The sequence below is a fragment of the Thamnophis sirtalis genome, unplaced genomic scaffold (assembly GCF_051295495.1).
Source record: "Thamnophis sirtalis isolate CommonGarterSnake01/CBP01778 unplaced genomic scaffold, rThaSir2_p1.2 scaffold_4, whole genome shotgun sequence".
Lineage (NCBI taxonomy): Eukaryota > Metazoa > Chordata > Lepidosauria > Squamata > Natricidae > Thamnophis > Thamnophis sirtalis.
In genome coordinates, this window is record NW_028261384.1 from 97,633,198 (window position 1) to 97,651,660 (window position 18,463).

An 18,463-nucleotide genomic window follows, 5' to 3' on the forward strand; every position below is an offset into this window, starting at 1 on the left:
CTGAAATAAATGTTTTACCAGATCTTGTTATACGACTATTTCCAGCTAGGATAGTTTGTAGTATTATCACCCTTAATTGAGCTTAAAAATACTTGCTAATAATCATGATAGGTCCAAAAATATCTCCTAAATTTACAATTGACTTTTTAGGACTGTAGGTCACTCCAGAATAGAACAAATCCCATTCAGTCACACAAATGAGCATCACAGAGAGCATTTTATTTATTACAATAAGCACAGAAAAGAAGGAAAACAAAAGAAAAATAATCTATATAAGCATGCCCCATATGCAAATCAAAGCCATTTGTAAATGTATTCTATTATATAATTAAATTATTGATTAGTTCAATTGCCATGGAAAATAAGTTGGAAATGAAATTTTAGTTGGCATATGCATCACCCAGTTAGGATTCCCAACCATAAAACACTTATTTGAATATAGAAAGAGAAGTACATTCTTCACTCCATTGGTCAACTGGGGGAAAATGGGCATTCTCCCAACATTGTACCATTAATTATTTTCCAATCATAAAAATGCACAATATCCATTTCTACTGATCTCTTAGCTTCCAAATCACTGGTATATATTTTAATGGAACATGAGATTACAAAAATCAGTGAGTTTTCTGGAACATAATTATGATGTGAAATAACTTTTCTCTGAAAAGAAATCACTGCAGCAGAAGATCACACCAAATGTAGCATTCTAAGTATCACATTTCCATAATTAGCTGAACCTATCAATTTTTTTTCTTGAAAAGATTTGCAATAGCCGTTAAATAGTAATTTTTTAAAAAATTAATCATCATTTAAAATTTGAAAGTCACATAAATGTGTCATAGAGATGAGAAATGCTCTTGCTTTGACATTTATTTACTGGACACCCCGATTCCATATTCTAACTTTAAAGAAAAGTTAACAGAATAAAAAATTGCAACCTAAGTTAGTCATAAAATCATTTATATATATATATATTCCTGAATATCTTACAGATTTTTGGCTGATAATTATGAAAATTACCTGTAATTTAACATATCATGTATTATTTCATAGAAATCTTATATTTTTACATAATGGCAACATACACTATTCAGTTGTTGTTGTTGTTCAGTCACTAGGTTGTGTCTGACTCCTCACGGTCCCATGGACCATAAATATGATAGGCTCACCTATCCGCCACTATCTCCCAGAGTGGCCCAAATTAATGTTCATTGTGTTGATGTTACCATCTAACCATCTCATCTTCTGCCGTCCCATTTTCCTTCTGCTTCAATCTTTCTCAACCTCAGGGCCTTTTCCAATGAGTCCTCTCTTCTCATTAGGTAACCAGAGCATTTGCACTTCAGCTTCAGTACCTCTCCTTCCAAACAATAGTCAGGGTTCATTTTCTTTAGGATTGACTGATTTGATCTCCTTGCAGTCCAAGGGACTCTCAAGATCTTCTTTAGTAGAACAATTTGAAAGCATCAATTCTCTGATACTCAGCCTTCAAGTCTCACAGCCATAAATTACTATTGGGAAAACCATAGTTGGCTATGCTGCACACATGAAAGAAATGGATGAAAACATAGAACTGTTGCTGATAGTTACACATTCAATACACCAAATTCAACTGAAGTACTTGGGGAGATATAAAGAGAGTGGCTCTTCTGCTTGGAATGCAACTTGAATATACCAAGTACTGTTGTTACATATGTGAAAGGAACAGCTGGGTAAGAGAATTGCAATACAACAACTACTCTATAGCGGAATAGCTATAGTGGAAATAGCTACTGTGAAAGTGAATCTTCACTGACATGTTGCACCTCATGGTCTTATATGATGTAAGACAGTTGTCAACTAGTTGAATGCAATTTGGTGTTCTGTAGTGGTCAATAAATTTCTCAACAACATTCTTGAATGCTTTTCAAGCAATTTTCTCTGGCCCCACTAACAAATCTTCAAGCCATTTCTCATTGATGACGTATCTGATCTGTGGACTAACAAAAATGCCTTTCTTAATTTTGGCATCAGTTATTCTTGGAAACATCTGACTGGAAAAAAAACAAAAACATTGATCTTCCTTGTTCATCACTTTCACATTTTTTTTAATCAATCTGAGTTTTATATGAAGCAGTGGCAAAAATCTCTTTGTCATATCAATAAGTGATTTATGTACCATGTTTTTCTGTCTTGAACCAAATATTTTCTGCATTCATACAGGAGTTCCCCCCCCCTGAAAATCTAGGTGCAGTCAGTAACAAACATGGTAAAAGGTTTAACCAGGACATTGCCACAATGAAAAAAGGGTGTCAGGACAAATGGAATCCATCAATGCTGGTTGACTGTTGTTGGACACTGCAGCAAAATGCATCAGATATTGAATACAATCAAAAATCAGCAACAAAATGCTTGTAGTTCTGTTGAACTCATTCAGTATGTTGGAAACATTATGTGATTTAATACATGATGGTCATTAAAAGTTAATTTCATATTTCTCACAATTCCTACAAGATATAGTCCCATGATGGCAAACTTATGGCACAAGTGCCACAGGTGGTACGTGGAGCCATTTGTCAGGGCATCCAAGGGGTTGCCCTGTCAACTGGCCAATGAACATGCACATAATGGCCAGCTGACTTGGGCCTTCCCTTGAGGTCATTTTTTGCCCTCCGGAGGCCTCTTTAAAGCCTCAGGAGCACAAAAAACCGGCCCTACGGGCAAACCATAAATTATTTCCGGATTCCTTGTAGGTCCATTTTTCACCCTCTGGACCCTTCAGGGGCCTTCAGGAAGCTTCCCTGAAGGCTCTGGGGCGCAAAAACCAGCCCTACGAGCAAACTGGAAGTGATTTCCAATTTGTCTGTAGGTCCGCTTTTCGCCCTCCGGAGCCTTCAGGGAAGCCAGAAGTCACCATTCCTGAACTTCTGGGTTCCCTGTAAGTCTATTTTTTGTCCTTTAGAGGCTTTAGGGAAGCTCCTGAGGTCTCTGGAGGGCATTCAGGGAGGCATGGGAGGCTGTTTTTGCCCTCCACAGGCTCCTAGAAAGCCTCTGGAGCCTGGGGAGGGTGAAAAAAACCATGCCCATTATGGCATGACCCCCCCCCCTGTGCTCCCCCTACTTTTTCACCATCACTGATATAGTTATTCTGAAATAATATTTGTGTTCAGTTTGAAGGGGGTCTATCATAATCACCAAAAGTTTTTCAGGAAGCAAAACTTTTGAAAAAGTTGCTATCCAGTGATTTATTTTCATGAAAAATATAAAATACCATTAGCAATCTATAAAATTTTAAATGGTAAATATCCAAATTACCAGGGAGACTAACACTAAATTCCTCTGAGGAGCTCCAGTTGCAGCTCTGTTAATCCATTTAATGGCTATGGTTGTCCCAGATCTTGAGAAACATTTCTACCAGGAGTGGGGGTGGGGGGAGTACCAACACCACTGATAGCTTTAAAGCTTAACTTCTGTCAGTATTTAGCAAATTTGCCTTGTTTTACGTATTAAGTATTTTGTTTAAACTATCTTTATTTTACCTACTTTTGTATTCTAAACTGCCTACAGGAAACAGGTTATTGGTAGTGAAATGTGATGCAGGTATAAATAGTAACAATAATAGTATAGTAAAAAATAATTTCAGCTGAAGAAATGTGAGTGTTCTTCTTCAACTTTAAAACCCAGAAAAGTGGAGAAACAAACTCTGGGCCAAAGAAGTTGTATCTGGATTCCTTCACCAAATGGTTGCAAAAACCACACTGAGGGAAGCCTGACATAGGTAGCATCAGAGAGGTTCTTCTAGAGGACAGAATTATCAGTTTCTTTTCTGACGGGGGCAAAATGCCATTGGAGGGCCTCCCTGCCTCAAGTGCCTCATTTACATTCTCCTATCGAGATAATAGCGCAGCCACCATTTAGTCATCTGGAGAGGAGAGCAATACCCATATGCTGCAGATACTATGATACTGGTGAATAAATATTCGTCAACCCTGATGACCTGCCGTCTGTTCCAGACTGGCTGCTGTGCAAATCTTTGAAGTTGTTTAAAGTGGGTTGCAATGTAGATGATGAGCTCGGCAACGATAGAATAAATACATATTTAATTTCAATGTTTCCCAGGAAGCCAGCCCTGAGTTGAAGTCACATGACCCTTGAGCTGGCCTAATGTCTGCAGGAAAGGCATAGCTTGAATGCTTAATTGGGCCTTCCTGGTTGTGTCTTTGATGTGTAGAAATGGCAAAAAGAAAGGTTCACTTTGCTCTGGGACAGGGGTCAGCACCCTCAGCTCTGGAGCCACATGTGGCTCTTTCATCCCTCTGCTGTGGCTCCCTGTTGCCGGTCAGCACCACAATATTGGGAGGAAATTCCGGTTGGAGGGGGGAAGCAGGGTGTGCCATGAGGAGACTCTCTGGCAAGGAGTGGGTTTTCTGGTCAGCTCCACAATTGATAGGGCTTTCAATTAGGCAAAATAGAGGAAAAAGGATGCCATGCTAGTAAGGAAACTGGACTTCTGGTTGGCTCCAAAATTGAACAGGGGGCTTCTGATTAGACCTTCTTTGAGTGTTTAAAGTTGCTGACTCCTGCTTTGGGAGAATGCTTTGTCAGGGCCACATCTGTGACCTGCAGTGGAACTGGAGCCAAGAACCTGAAATGTAACGTACATAAAATATTTAACTAGTGAGGGTGAAATGTGAGGTTCTAGTGATTGGGCCAGTGTTTCTCAACCTTGACAACTTGAAGATATGTGGACTTCAACTCCCAGAATTTCCATTTCACATTTTCACATCTTAAAGTTGTCAAGTTGAGAAACATTGGTTCAGATTGATCCAGAGAGATTTTTCTTTGCTATTAAAACCTCTGGAAGAGAAAATGGGATAGAAGAAGAATGATATTATTTATCTGGATCTGACCAATTTACATGTTTTTCTTTCGTCAGAATTGTGTAGTTATTGAAAGTCAATAGTTCAATTCCTTTAGTCTCCAAGGTGGATTCTTTTTGTTTCCTTGCTGCTGGCTAGCGATGCTCAAATTGTGTTTTTGCTTTTGCCATTGTACACCAATCAATGGACTGAATACCTTTCATGTTCTGACTCATGCAATCAAGATTATTTCTGAAGTGTTTCTCATTACCCACTCTTAAAAAAGCACTGTTGGGCATGATTAGAAGCTTAATTTCCTTGGTGGCCACTTGCTTGGCCCAAGTAAAAGAGGTCAGGGCCAGACAGTTCTGTTTCTTCGATCTTCTTTTCCTTCCTAAGAAATTATACGTTGTCACTGGAGCCAAATGAGGTTTATTTGTTGAAACAATAATAGCAAGATATACCAAATTGCTTGGTATCTTACAACTCACAAACTGTTTTGCTATGATAAGCATAGATGACACCTGGTAATATAATTATGGTCTCTCTCCCTTTAAAATATTTTAGTCTCTCCGTCCCCACCCATCAGAAGGATTACAGGGGTTATCATCAATATATAGCTTTGCAGCAATCAAGTAAAAGAGACTTAAAGTTTCTATCTCCTAATTGGAAAGAGAACTGAAAGAATTTTGGGAATTTCAATCTGATAATGGAAGTTGTAATCCAAAAATCTGCTAGACTCTGGTCAAAGGAAAATAAATAGGCATCTTTGTAATCTCACATTTATCAGGATTAATTTGTATCAGTATTTATCAAACTTGGCAACCTTAAGATGTGAGGATTTCAACTCTCAAAATTCCCCACCTATCCAATTGAATAATTATAATAATTTTAAAAGTAAACTTTTCTCTGCCATGTGAAAAAAATATATTAAGAATTAATATATAATTCTTTATATATTATATATCTTTATATATTATGTATCTGTGCAGAGATACTCTTAAGAAAAAGTATTCAAATGCCTGGTTTCCACATGGAAGAACTTTGATTCTATCATCAACATAAAGTGGCCATTTCCATCCATCCAACAAAGTCAATTTGGTTAACAAACAACATGAAATAATCTTAAAGAAGAAATGAAGGGAGCAAATTAAGAAACGTATCAGTTCCTATTTGATGGTTTTTGCAAAAGAAAAGGAGGGAGAGAAATCAGATGCAAGTGCTAAGCTCAACAGACAAAGAGAGCAGATGGACAAAAGAGAGTCATGGGCAGGCTGAAATGGAGAAGCAATTCTACTTGTGTGATCTGATGTGATGTCTCATTAAAGAACAATTATTTCTTGCTCTTATTTCAGTATTCAGCAAAAGTCAAGGATCATATATTCCTTCAACGTTATGGGGAGGAACTTGCAGATAATTATTTGGAAAATAATAGATTGGAAATGGCTGCCAAAAATGCAAGAAAAATGGTGCATCTAATGCATAGCCAAGGGATCTGAATTTTATCAGATATTTATTTTTATGTAATGTTTAGCTATCCCACAGGACTGAGAATATCATTTATAAAAGGCTGTATATGAATGATTTCAATAAAATAAATAATGAGAGTTTTTTCTATAAAGATTGTGAAGGAATCAGCTGTGTTGGGTAAGAGAGAAAGGCCTCTGAATGTGCTGGGACCAGGGCCGAATTTTTCCTATAGGCTAACTAGGCTTCAGCCTAGGGCCTCAAGATCAAGAGGGGCCTACATTCAAATTGTTAGCAAAATTAAAATTACACTATTCTAAAAACAGTGAACACTAAAACACTGAACCGAAAATAAGGAGAAATTCTATGCATATGACTAATAAACAAACATAAAAATGTATTGGTTAAGATCGTTCCAGCGCCGCGGCAGTTGAGGAGCCCGCCCACATTCCCGGCACCGGCGGTCGGGCGAGAAGCGCGGCCGCTCCCAGTAGCCGCCCCGTCGATGCCGAGCCCACCAGCGGCCAGGCAGGTGAGGGCGAGGGGGCCAAGCCGGGCAGCTGAGCACAGCAGGGGAGGCGGCTGGCCTCGCTGCCTTTGCCGCAGAGCAGAGCCGCCCTCCGTCGGGAGGCCAGCTATATATATTGATATATATCACAGTAATGATGTATTTTATTGTCTCTCATGTAATTTACAAACTTAAAAATGGGAGAAGAAAGAGCCTCATAAGTGGAATAGCTAGGGCCTCTTTTCATCTAAATCCGGCCCTGGCTGGGACAATGCACAATGTCACTTTCCAAGAAGATAAGTGGTTTTGCTCACATAAGAATGCAGTGTGGAATACATTAAGCCTTGATAGACAACATTAAGTGAATTAAGTTGAAAATTGTGATGAGTTAATACAGAAAGCTAGACTACATGAAAGTTCCTTAGTGAAGATATATGGCTTCCTATTTAACATTCATCTTATATCCCTCAAAAAATAAGGACGATATCTAGTCTTCTGAAATGGTACCAACCCACATTCTGTTTTATCTTAAGTTAAATCTAAATTCCCCCAATCTGCTGCAGCAAAAACCTATTGTGTCACATTCCTTCCACCTTATATTGCTGAACTTCTCACATGATGATCACATGATGCTACTGTCATATATTCAATTGCAAACTGTTATTTCTGCTGGGATGTGAACCGTAGTGCAATGCTTACAGAAAGCAGGTACAGACTGGGAATGTTGTTTGGCATAGACTTGATAAGACAACCAACTTCCCTTCATATATCTGGGCTTGCCATTCTCAAAATACTTTTCTGTTGGTCAGGCTGATTTGGGAGTAGTGGGAACTGATGACCAAAAGATTGGAAGGATATCAGGTTGCTTCCTCCTGCTTTAGATGAAAAGTCTTTACTGCTTTAGTTTCTAGAGAGTAACGTTTTAGGACAGCAATCCAAGAGCATTTGCACATCCATTCTACAACAATCTTTCTACTATTGCCTCTGTTTCTCTTGCCAGCTGACTTCTGTCTAATACTCTCTGTGCCCTGCGTCAGCTGTTGCCCCTCAATTCACCAAGAGTCTATTTTCCGTTATTATAACCAATATACCACATATGGCTCCCAAGTCACAGAATGTATAATGGCAATCCCTATTCTCTTTTTCTAAAACCAATCTCAGATATTTTTCTCATATTTGGATGGTCTTTCTCTCTTTCCACATTGCCTGAACATTTCACAAAATGAATCTCAAAGGCCCACTTCTGCCTTCCTACCCAGTATCACATCTCCAACCTTTTTGCTTAATTGAAGCTTCTTTAATTTTTATGGTCAAATTGGCAGAAATGGTTGTTTCAGGGAATATTTCATCTTCCTCAACATGCTGCCTTTGGCAGCATAATAACCTGAAAAGGAAACAAAGATTCTGCAGCTTCAGTAATTACTTCCGTAATACTATAGTGTGGACTAAACATGTACCAATCCCACAAAATTTATTTTCAGAAGACATTATGGATATCTGCCATTCTCTTGTTACAACAATTGCTGGACTTTACAAAACCACATTTATGTGTGCACAGTTACTTTTCTTATATATGATCTAGAACCACAACTGATGGGGAAAAACATGAAAATGCTATTGCTGTTCATTTATTCATAAGCAAATAAAAATAAGGACAAGCTCTGCTAAAAGAGTCAATTAATCAATGTGTTGGCAAAACCTTGGCTTCTCCTTGATCTTAAGCAAGGCTACTTCTATGCTTACATTTGAAAAAGCTGTAGGTTATGCAACCATGCCAGGCTATATACTAGAAATATTTCAGAATAGTGTTTCTTTTGTGATATTTTTTCAATGGTAATCTCACATTCATATAAACTGCACAAGACAGACTGACATGCAGTTTAAACCTCACCTGAAGAAACCTCTTTTCTGGAAATTTATTTACACAGTTATTTCTATGAATGATTCGGAATGAATCAGGACACCGAATTCTGGGAATTCTTATAAAATGGCAAGTCGCAGGATTCTTGGAAGTATAAAACTATTATAAATCCAATTCAAGTTTCTTCTGTAGTTATGATCTCTCTTTTTTTTTTTTGCCTTCATCATAATTCTCAATCCATTCTCAAAAGTCAACAGATGAGACCCAATCTCCAGATTAGTCTGCTTTTGTTAAGGTTGTCATCAAAGCATTCAACCAAGAAAGGTTTTCTTCTCTTTCTGCCTTAGAAGTAAAGCAGGCAGGTACCTAACCTACCTGAGAAAAATAACTTACCCTTTGTTCTTGCATGGCTACAAAAGTTTGGAAACCAGGTGCCACACCAAACCCAAGTTCTTGAACAAATGGCGGCTCAGACTGACTGTGGATCTGGACTTTGACTCCTGCTTCAAATGTTGTTTCATCTAACAAGAGAACAGAATATATGAATCAACTAGAGAATACTGCGTTCTTTGAGAATTAGTGCCACATAGGTGCTAAACTATATCATTACAACCTGTCACCATTATGATTTGAATCTTGTAAAATCTTATAGTCTTCTAATTTTTATGGCTAAAATATACTGTGATGCTAACTCATACAAAGAGTTCAAATGCTACTACAGAAACATAGGAGGTACCAGTAGATACACAATACCAAACTCAATATGAGATAATTTAATTTCTGTGTAAACCATAGAGAAATAATTCTCTTAAGTCCCAAGGGTTTTCTCTAGGAAATCATTTATAATTCTGTTTTTAATCTCTCAGTGCAGATATTATATCATGATGAAATCCATACTGTATCAATTCTCCTCATCCTTTTTTAGAATAATAAGTCCATTACAGAGTTTTTCTTGCTAGTTACCCATAATTAAGCTGTCTCCCAAAAACCGGCTGACATTAATGTTGAAACTCAGTAAAGCTCCTAGGATAATTAACATCACTTCTATTTTTTTCTGAGTTTGGTAACTATGCAGATTTAACTCTGTTGCATGGACAAAACAGTAGTTTTCAATCCTTTGTTTCTGCATAGTTACATTTAAAAGTGTCCACTTTGTATTATCTGAATTACTATATCTGAATTTCTTCAGAATAACACACATATGAAGAGTTTTTGAAGAGTGGACTGGAAGCTCAAACTAAATGCTAGAGGAAAACACAGATAACCTCCATTTCCTGGCAAATACCACCCTATCTTGCAACAAAGTAACAAATAAATTGATGCATGTATTACTGATACATGACAGCATTGAGAATCCATTTTTCCCTACAGATTATCTGGGAATTGGGGTCACTGAGCTGTCAAACACATCTTCTACCTGTTTGGGGACTACCAGCTAATAACTCTTTATGGCATTCTCTGCATGTTTGTTCACATTTCACAATACTTTTCCATATTCAAGAGAGCATTTTGTCTCCCTCTGTTCATTTCAGCTCACCTGACAGCAGCCCTCTAGAAACTCAGCTGTCTGCCTGAGTTGCAGATGGCAGAGCTGCACAGGTAATTCCAATACGTCCTTCGTATTTGGCAAAAGAAATCACCACAGCAAAAAACAAAACCCTTTTCTAGTTTAAAACTCCTTGACACTGAGGTCATTTTCTTCATTTGGTTAATTTTAGTTGTTTACTCACAAAGCAGAATAATGAATTGATAAGGTGGAAGTGACAGTTGGAAATACAAGTGGAATCTGCTTCACTAAATGTTTTAATGTTGTGTTTTTTACAGATGCAGCAGAAAACATAGTGGATTTGGTCAGATTAATGCAGTTTACAAATGATGTACAGTATTATTTTCTGTTGCTGCCTTTTTTCCCTTCAGAAACATCTAAAAGATAAGCATAATTTGGCAATCTGTTGTGTGGGGGAAGGAAAAGTATTCAGCTTGTTTACTTAAATACTTTAAGACCTGCACAACTTCAAATAATTCTGGGTAAAGTGTGTTTGTGTCTGTGTGTGCGTGCATGTGTGCGTGTATGAAAAAGGCATGCTTCTTAGTTCTAATAGACTATGTTGCTTAACTTGAGTTGCATTGATCAGCGACAGCCATATTTCAAGCTCAGCCCTGTCTGGTCAATACTCCTACCATCTGGGCTGATTATTTTGTTGAAAGTTTCACTTTGCGCACATCTGCGAAAGACAATCTGGCACATTTCACTCAAGCTGGCAAAGTGTGTGTGAATAGAGACACTTCGATTTATCATTACGGCTTCCCATTGTTATTTCTTCATGGTGTTATTATGGCTCTCTAATGTGCAAAGAACAAAACCTGCTATTTGTCAAGGAAAATACCAGGAGAAACAAAAATACAGAGGAGAAAGGGCCCAACTAAAGGCCAAAACTGGGGTTGAGTATGAATGCTGAATTTCAAAACTGTATATAATGTAATATTTGCCAAGACATGAGTGGTATTTAAGATGGGCTGTAGATCAGTTCTTTAGTTGGGTGTTTACAGGGTTTTAAAAACAGTTGAAAATGCACACATTATGCAAAATATATAATTACTGTTATCTCCAACTGCAAGGCTATGCTGGGCAATACTTTCGAGTAAGAAAGTCCATGATAACAGAACACAAAGGTCCATTTGTGGACTAGTAACATACCCATTATTACTAGATCCACCACTGCACTTTGCTATTTATTGTGTTTTTATCCTGTTGCTATAAATAAAATGACTCTTAGCAGTTTACACAATATAAAACATCATCAAAATATCCACAGTATAAATTGAAAACAATTAAGCAAAATCATATCATTAAAAAGTCACCTATTCAATTAAATGGACGTTAGATCTAAGCTAAAATGCTTTATGAAACTAACTCTGACCTGAAGTGAATGCACTCAGCGAGAAGGTCAATCTGATTTCAATTGGGAGACTTTCAGGAGGCCAGCACTGCTACTGAAAAGCAACACCTTTTAACTTCAGCCCATACAGATTTTCAAAAATGGAGAACCATCAGCAGTTTCTTCTCAATGACCTTATGGGTTGGTTCTATTCCAGCTGAAGTTAACAGTCCTGCAAGTACTCAGGTACTGAACTGTAATGGATTTGGGGTGTCAAACCCAGCCCTTTAATTGAAACTGGAAGTCAATCAGCAGCTCAAGGATAATATGCTCATGTGCTAATACATTGCATTTTACATTTATTGCAGTTTCCAGCTACAAGGTGAAGGTAATCCCATATAGACAATGCTGCAGTAGTCTAACCAGATGGCAATGAATGACACAAGTTATGTAGCAAGGTTCTCTTGCACTAAGAAAGGCCACAACTGGTATACCAGTTGGCAAAGGCCAATTTAGTCATGTCTTCTAATACTGCTTCAGCAGGAGTCCTCCTTTAAGACAATGCCTTCCCATTAGAAGACAAGACTGGGGTCAGCACGATCTTAATGGACACATAGTATTGTTTTTCCTGGGTTCAACTTCAGATTGTTCTGCTCCATCCAGAGCCTGATACATTCTTGGCTGATCTATCTCTTACTCAGTTTAATAGGATGACTGAGCTGGCTCACTCATTATAAAACTTATCTCCTTTGAAAATAGTTTACATCTCATTCAAAAAAGGATGGGGAGCTCTGTACAAGTTGATAAGGTGCAGGGTGGGGAAGAAGGATCTTTTCCATCATGACCGAGTTTGCACAAATGTGGCAGAGTATTAATGGTGATGTGTATTTGAAGCACAGTAGATCAAACATCCCATTAGAAATAATGGTTATGATTGGGTGCACATCTGAATATGAATGCCTTCAATTTGCCCAATATTTCAATGAAATGCTTGTGTTTGTACATTCCTGGATATTGTTAATCATCCATAACAACATCCATTAAAACCTGTAGTGAGAGAAAAGTATTGTTATCGGTGCTGGCAGCCCATGAAGTTCCAAGTGCAGTTTGACAAAAGGTGCATTGTCCTCAAAGATGAGAATATTTGTAGCTGAAGATTGAACTGTGAGGTCCTTGATGCTTTGTTGTTTTCTTGTAGATGTTCATTACTGAACTAGGTAACATTATCAGTGCTAGAGGGAGTGAGATTTGTGTTTATATACAAGGAGCTTGCTCTGTCAGTGTTGGTGGGACAGTGATGATGCTTCTTGATTAAGGTTTACTGTTTGATTGTCTGAGTTGGTAGTTCCATGATTAGGGTACTGTTTACTTATCTAAACAAAAAGAAAGTATTGATTCTCTTCAAATCTGAGGGAAATAATCAGAGCAGCTTATTTGTAATGAAATCTAATTCATCTGTTTTGTTGTGTGCTAGTATCTTTGCTCATAGATTCTTGAATGCTTGGATTAAAATAAGCATTTCCCTCCCTGGAACTGCTCTCGAATCTGACTCCTGCTTTCCTGGCTGTCTGAGCTTAAAATAAAATAAAAAAATCTGTTCAAGATTCCCCCCTACACCCACTTGTGTCTCAAAAAAGAAATTGGGAAAATAAAGGTTATTTCTACATCATTCAAAATATGCAGAAAAGTAACAATAGGGGAGCTTTTACTTACCATAGATCTTTTACATCACGAACACTCAACAATTTACTAGCTAAATGAGGTTTAACTAGTATCTGCTATCTTTGGAGGCTCTTTAGAACCAACTCAGTATTGGATTCAACAAACATGGGTATCTTCTGATTCTGTGATATCATAAGCCAATAGTTCAGTGTGTTTCTACCTAGTAGCTTCAGATTACAGAAGTGTGCGCCCATCAGACTTGTATTAACTGAAATTTTGCGGTCATGTGTCTCTGTATAACTATTAACAGTCTTGCTCCTCAAATCCCATTTCTGGTTATCTGTTCTCCTCTGAGATTGAATTTTAAATCTAAAATTGGAAATATGCAGATCAGTTCTCTTTTCAGCTGGCCAAACTCCAGTTTTGGCTGATAAAACAGCAGGTGTATTCCTGGAGCTGCCAAAAGAGCAAATTATAATAAAAACCTATAGTATAATAAAGCTCAAAAGCCAGAGATTCTTTTTCTCCAAGCTGATGATGGCCAGATGTGCTATAATGCAACTTCCATCATTCCCAGGAGCAGAGCTACTAATCATTCTTCTTGGAGATAGATGGGAGTCAGAATGGGAAGGCTGGCAAAAATTACAAGCCTAAAATGCATAAAACTATTTCAGGACAGAGGATAAACTTTCTGGTCTCCTTTTCATTTTGAAACAAACAAATTCAAGTATTTTCCTCAATTGCAAATGTCTACTTTCATGAGGAAGTTATTAGTGTGTCCAGATTTTCAAAATATAATAAAAAACAGAAGATAGGATGGAAGAATAACATCACATCAAACATGCCTCTTGTATGCAGGATACTCCTGTCCCAATCTGCTCCAAAACAACAACATTTTGACAAGCCTACTTCTTATCTTTTCTCCTACAGGTTACTATGTACCATAAATCTGTGATTTCCGACTGCCTGGATAACAGAAGGTGTTGCAACCAAGTATATTACACTTGTAGAGTATTTTTAGCAGAGCAGATTGTGCTCACAGCCAAAATCCAGAGGCCATATGCCCTGAAGTATATTATTTTAAAGTATATTATAAAATATCTAGGACAGAAAGAAGTTGTCCCTGGATCCCTAGGGAGAACTCACCTGCCACAATTGAAAACTAAGCATGTGACTTCTTGATCATCCTGCCAGAAAGCCAAATGATAACTATGAATAGATATCTAGGGCATAAACTAAATACCATTTTCTTGAACTATCCTTTGATGCTGAATGGGGAAACAAGCTAGGAAAGGCTGTAGCCTTTTTCTTTCTTTCTTGGCTGTGGCCTTTTTCTGAGGACACCCCACGTTCAAAGCAAGAGTGCAGATATGAAATGTAACTTTATGCTTCTTTCATACTATCTGGGATTCTTCTTTCAGATTCATGCTTAAAACAAGCATTAGTCAAATTCTAGGCACCAGTTTTAAAAACTGGTTCTTGTTCCATTAAAATTCATCTTTATGTTTTTTTAAAATACATTTTTTTATTTTTTATTTTCAAAACAAACACAACATATCCTTCTTTACATACTGTACAAAGTGTATCAGTTGGTTACAAAAAGGCTTTTGTGCATCTCTTCCACAGTCAATAAACATAATTCATATTAACTCAAGTGTTTTAACTCAGATATTTATACTTGTTACCATCATCATACCTCCATTTTCATTTGAATAAAATATACCAAGATTTAATACATAACCACATAACCACATACTGGCATTTCATTTACTATTTCTAAAATCCTCCAATAACACTGAATCCTTATGTCCTATTCTAGCTAAACATCCATAATATTTAACAATAAATTTTTCTAATCCTCCTTTCCAAATCACTGTTTACAATTTACATCCAGTTTCCTTATGTTGTACCCATACCTATATATATGTTGTTATCATTATCCCTCCTTTATTTAACTATATCCTGTATCGTAACATTTTCTCCCTAATAATCAAAACTTAACTGTATCTAACTTAGTTCTTTTTTATTAACCTTTATATATAATCCAAAAGGATTTCTAATCTTCCTTTCATGGGTACAATTCAATATTCATATCCAATTATTACTTATCATAACACTACACATTGTATACATTATTGTCATTATCAATTATTTATTTAACTATATCTATTGTCACTAAATTTCACTAAGTTTAACTAGTTTTAAATTATACTCTTCCATCTATCAACCTGTATCTTTCCAGTAACAAAACAGTCTCATATCACCACTTTTTCGACTTGATAAACATCTCCAAGTTCTTCATCATATTTTGCTGTTAGATGCTCTAAGTCTTCCAACTTCTTCTCTATCCTCTCATATGTGTTTGATAATTTCTGTATTTCTGAGAATATCTTTTGCAGACTTAAAGTTTCTTTCTGCTGTTGAAATTGTGCCATTATCTCCAACTAACAAACACTGCTGCTCTAGCTTGGAAGACTAACAAGATTAAGCATAGATTGACAATAACATTTTATTTTCACTTTTCTCTGGTTAAAGATATACTTCAAAGAGACATCTGTATGCTTTTCTTCTTATCATTTTCTATAAACAAGCAGTGAGACCTTGGAGTGCCAAGCCAGGATAATCAGTGAGAAAAGTAAGAGTGTTTCATTTCCAATACAAAAGCCCCCACCCTCCGAGTAGCAGTGTTATTGTTGCAATTTTCTTTGTTTCTTTTTGTATCTCTTTTGTATTTCAAGTTTAAAAAAAAGTCCAATTCTTGAATGAGTTAGAAGAATACCCATAGTAATGAAAGAGGATAATTTTAGTCCATAGGTTACAAAGAATAATAAAAGAAAAAAAATAGAAGAAGAAAACTTAATCCATTTGTTTTAAAAGGCTTGCATAAATTTCATCTATGAAGATAGCATTTAAAAAGTAAGATAACCCACTGTCCAAAACCATTCCAAACTTAATTCCGCCACTTATTTCTTCTGTTCTCCAATTTAAATTAATTTTAAGTTTTTTATAGGCAGTCTCTTTTAAAACGGTAAAAAATCATCACCAGCTGGAAACACTTTCTCTTTCCATATATTTCCTTTTGGAGCCGCCCCGACTTAATCAGCCTAATGACTGGATTTTTTGTCACCGGCTTGAAGAACATCTCTTGGATCGATCAGGGACTTTGCGATGTCCCTGAGATCAGCAAGACGTATTCTTCCTGTTCACTCTCTCTGCAAGATGGTTTAGGTCCGTTTGGACCATCCAGCGGCAAAAGTATCGACGGCGATCTCAGAGCATTGAGATTGCACGTCGTCTCATCGCAACATTGGCTCTTCCTCCAAAATTCATTTTTATGTTTTATTTCAAAGGTAAAGAGAGATTCAATAGAATCTTCTAGATGCATTATGGTGTACTTTCTGTTATTTAGTTATGAGATGATAAAGGAATATCAATAAATGTCCCTGAATTAGCCTGCAGTCTGCATGAAAGCACAGAAGAAAATATCATGAATGAGTGTTACTTATTTTTTTCCAGATTAGCAAATGGAATGGCCCCAAAATCTGGCATGATAGAAAGAAGCAGAATGCATAACAAAAAACAATATCAGCATTTTCATTGCCTGCAATACAGTAGGCTGCAATGCAAAATTCTCAAGTTTGCTTGAATATGGAAGAGGCACGTAAGTCTTTCACAGAGGAAAAAATTTCCCCAAAATTACAATATTTAAAACTACTCAGCTCTCAATTCCCACTCCATCCTGAAAAGAAATCTACAGATGCTTAATCTAATTTGCTTTACATAGACATTTCTTGTGCATTCCTTGGGATTGGATGAAACTCTGTCCATCAATACACAAACTCTCTCTGTTGCTATTCTAGAACTTACTTTGTTTATTGTTTGCAAGCCAATGAAATGTTGAAAAATGTAAAGAAGAAGCTTATGGTCTATCTGACAGCACAATAATTCTCCAAAAACCAATTGTAGTGTGTTGGAAGAAGCCAGCTTAAACAAGATCAAACATCAAGATGGGTTGGATCCAGTTTAGTACAGTGGAGACAAAAATACAAAGCAAAAAAAACCAAACAATTTCCATTGCTCATTTCTGTGGAAGTAGTAATTGGGCAGTATTTTCAACTGTTTCAGTCTAAATGCCTCCTTCTGATTATATGACCCAGAACAAAAAGTATAAAATCAGCTTCTCAGTCCACATGTGTGCACAAATATAAGAAAACACACAGAAAGTCTTCCACAGAAGACTTTCTGTGGATGCCTCACTGCTGGTGCACAGGTTGTAAACAATCTAGAAACAATCCTTAGCATGCTTTCCCTACCATATCCATGAAACTATGTGCAATGATAATTAAATTTCCTTGGGTTCATGACCAGAAGATACATTGACAAATCCAAGATGATCCAAAAACACTTCTTAAATTTTTACTGGATTTATGCCTGCTTAATTATGAAGCAGATTAAATTTATTAATGTCAAAGAGTTCCACTCCTGTGAGCAGATTCAGAGAGTTTACTTTCATAATTATACTGTTACCAGTTACTGCCTCTTTTTAATGCATTCTTTCCATGAACAGGTAATGATAATTTTTAATATTAAGGTTTCTAACTTCTGAGAAGGAGATCCATCTAACAATATCTCAATTAAGATGTTAACCTCTGTGATTATAATAAAATTAGAATCATTTGAATAGAACTGCTTCATAAATATATGAGACAATACTGAATGCAAATAAAGTAAGAATTATTAGGTTCATCACAAATGAAGGCTCTTTGGAAATTAGAAATCTGACTACCTCAATTAAAATTTCTGATAATTGTAGTTGATTCTTCTAGCTTGCAGAATAGAACAGGTGAAGGCAGTTTGAAGCATAAAGTTATGAGGTCAAGCAAAACTAAGAGATGCATGTTACAACCAAATTGAACAATCTCATCTTTCTTCTAGGTAACATAAATTAAAAGGGATTATTAGACATGTTAATAATTTACAAGTAATAAAGATCAAGAGCTCTAATTATTTTTAATGTTTCTTTAAACATAAGTTGCAATTATTAAATTATTAAGTTTAAAGAAGTATTTTCATAGTTTGCTTACTAATGTATATTTACTTAATTTTTAAAATTATACAGTTATATATAACTTTTTAAAATCTCCATCCCAGATTCCAAACTGTGTTTCAGTAAATGTTCTGATCAATTGCAGGCAGTCTAATTTAATGAGCAATGAAGCTGAAATTTGAGAGTTTTGTATTAAGGATA

General features: G+C 36.5%; 1 protein-coding gene across 5 annotated transcripts in view; it reads right to left on the minus strand.

The window, feature by feature from the left end:
* Positions 1–18,463, minus strand: part of LOC106542356 (acid-sensing ion channel 2) — a 571,660-nt gene that overhangs the window by 19,920 nt on the left and 533,277 nt on the right. For all 5 annotated transcript variants that reach the window (XR_015696429.1, XM_087713522.1, XM_087713520.1 and 2 more), the window contains exon 3: positions 9,068–9,195. Coding sequence is in view for 4 of the 5 variants with exons in the window: in XM_087713522.1 (XP_087569648.1) it covers positions 9,068–9,195 (128 nt within the window). In the remaining variant the exon portion in view is untranslated. The remainder of the gene's footprint in view (positions 1–9,067; positions 9,196–18,463) is intronic.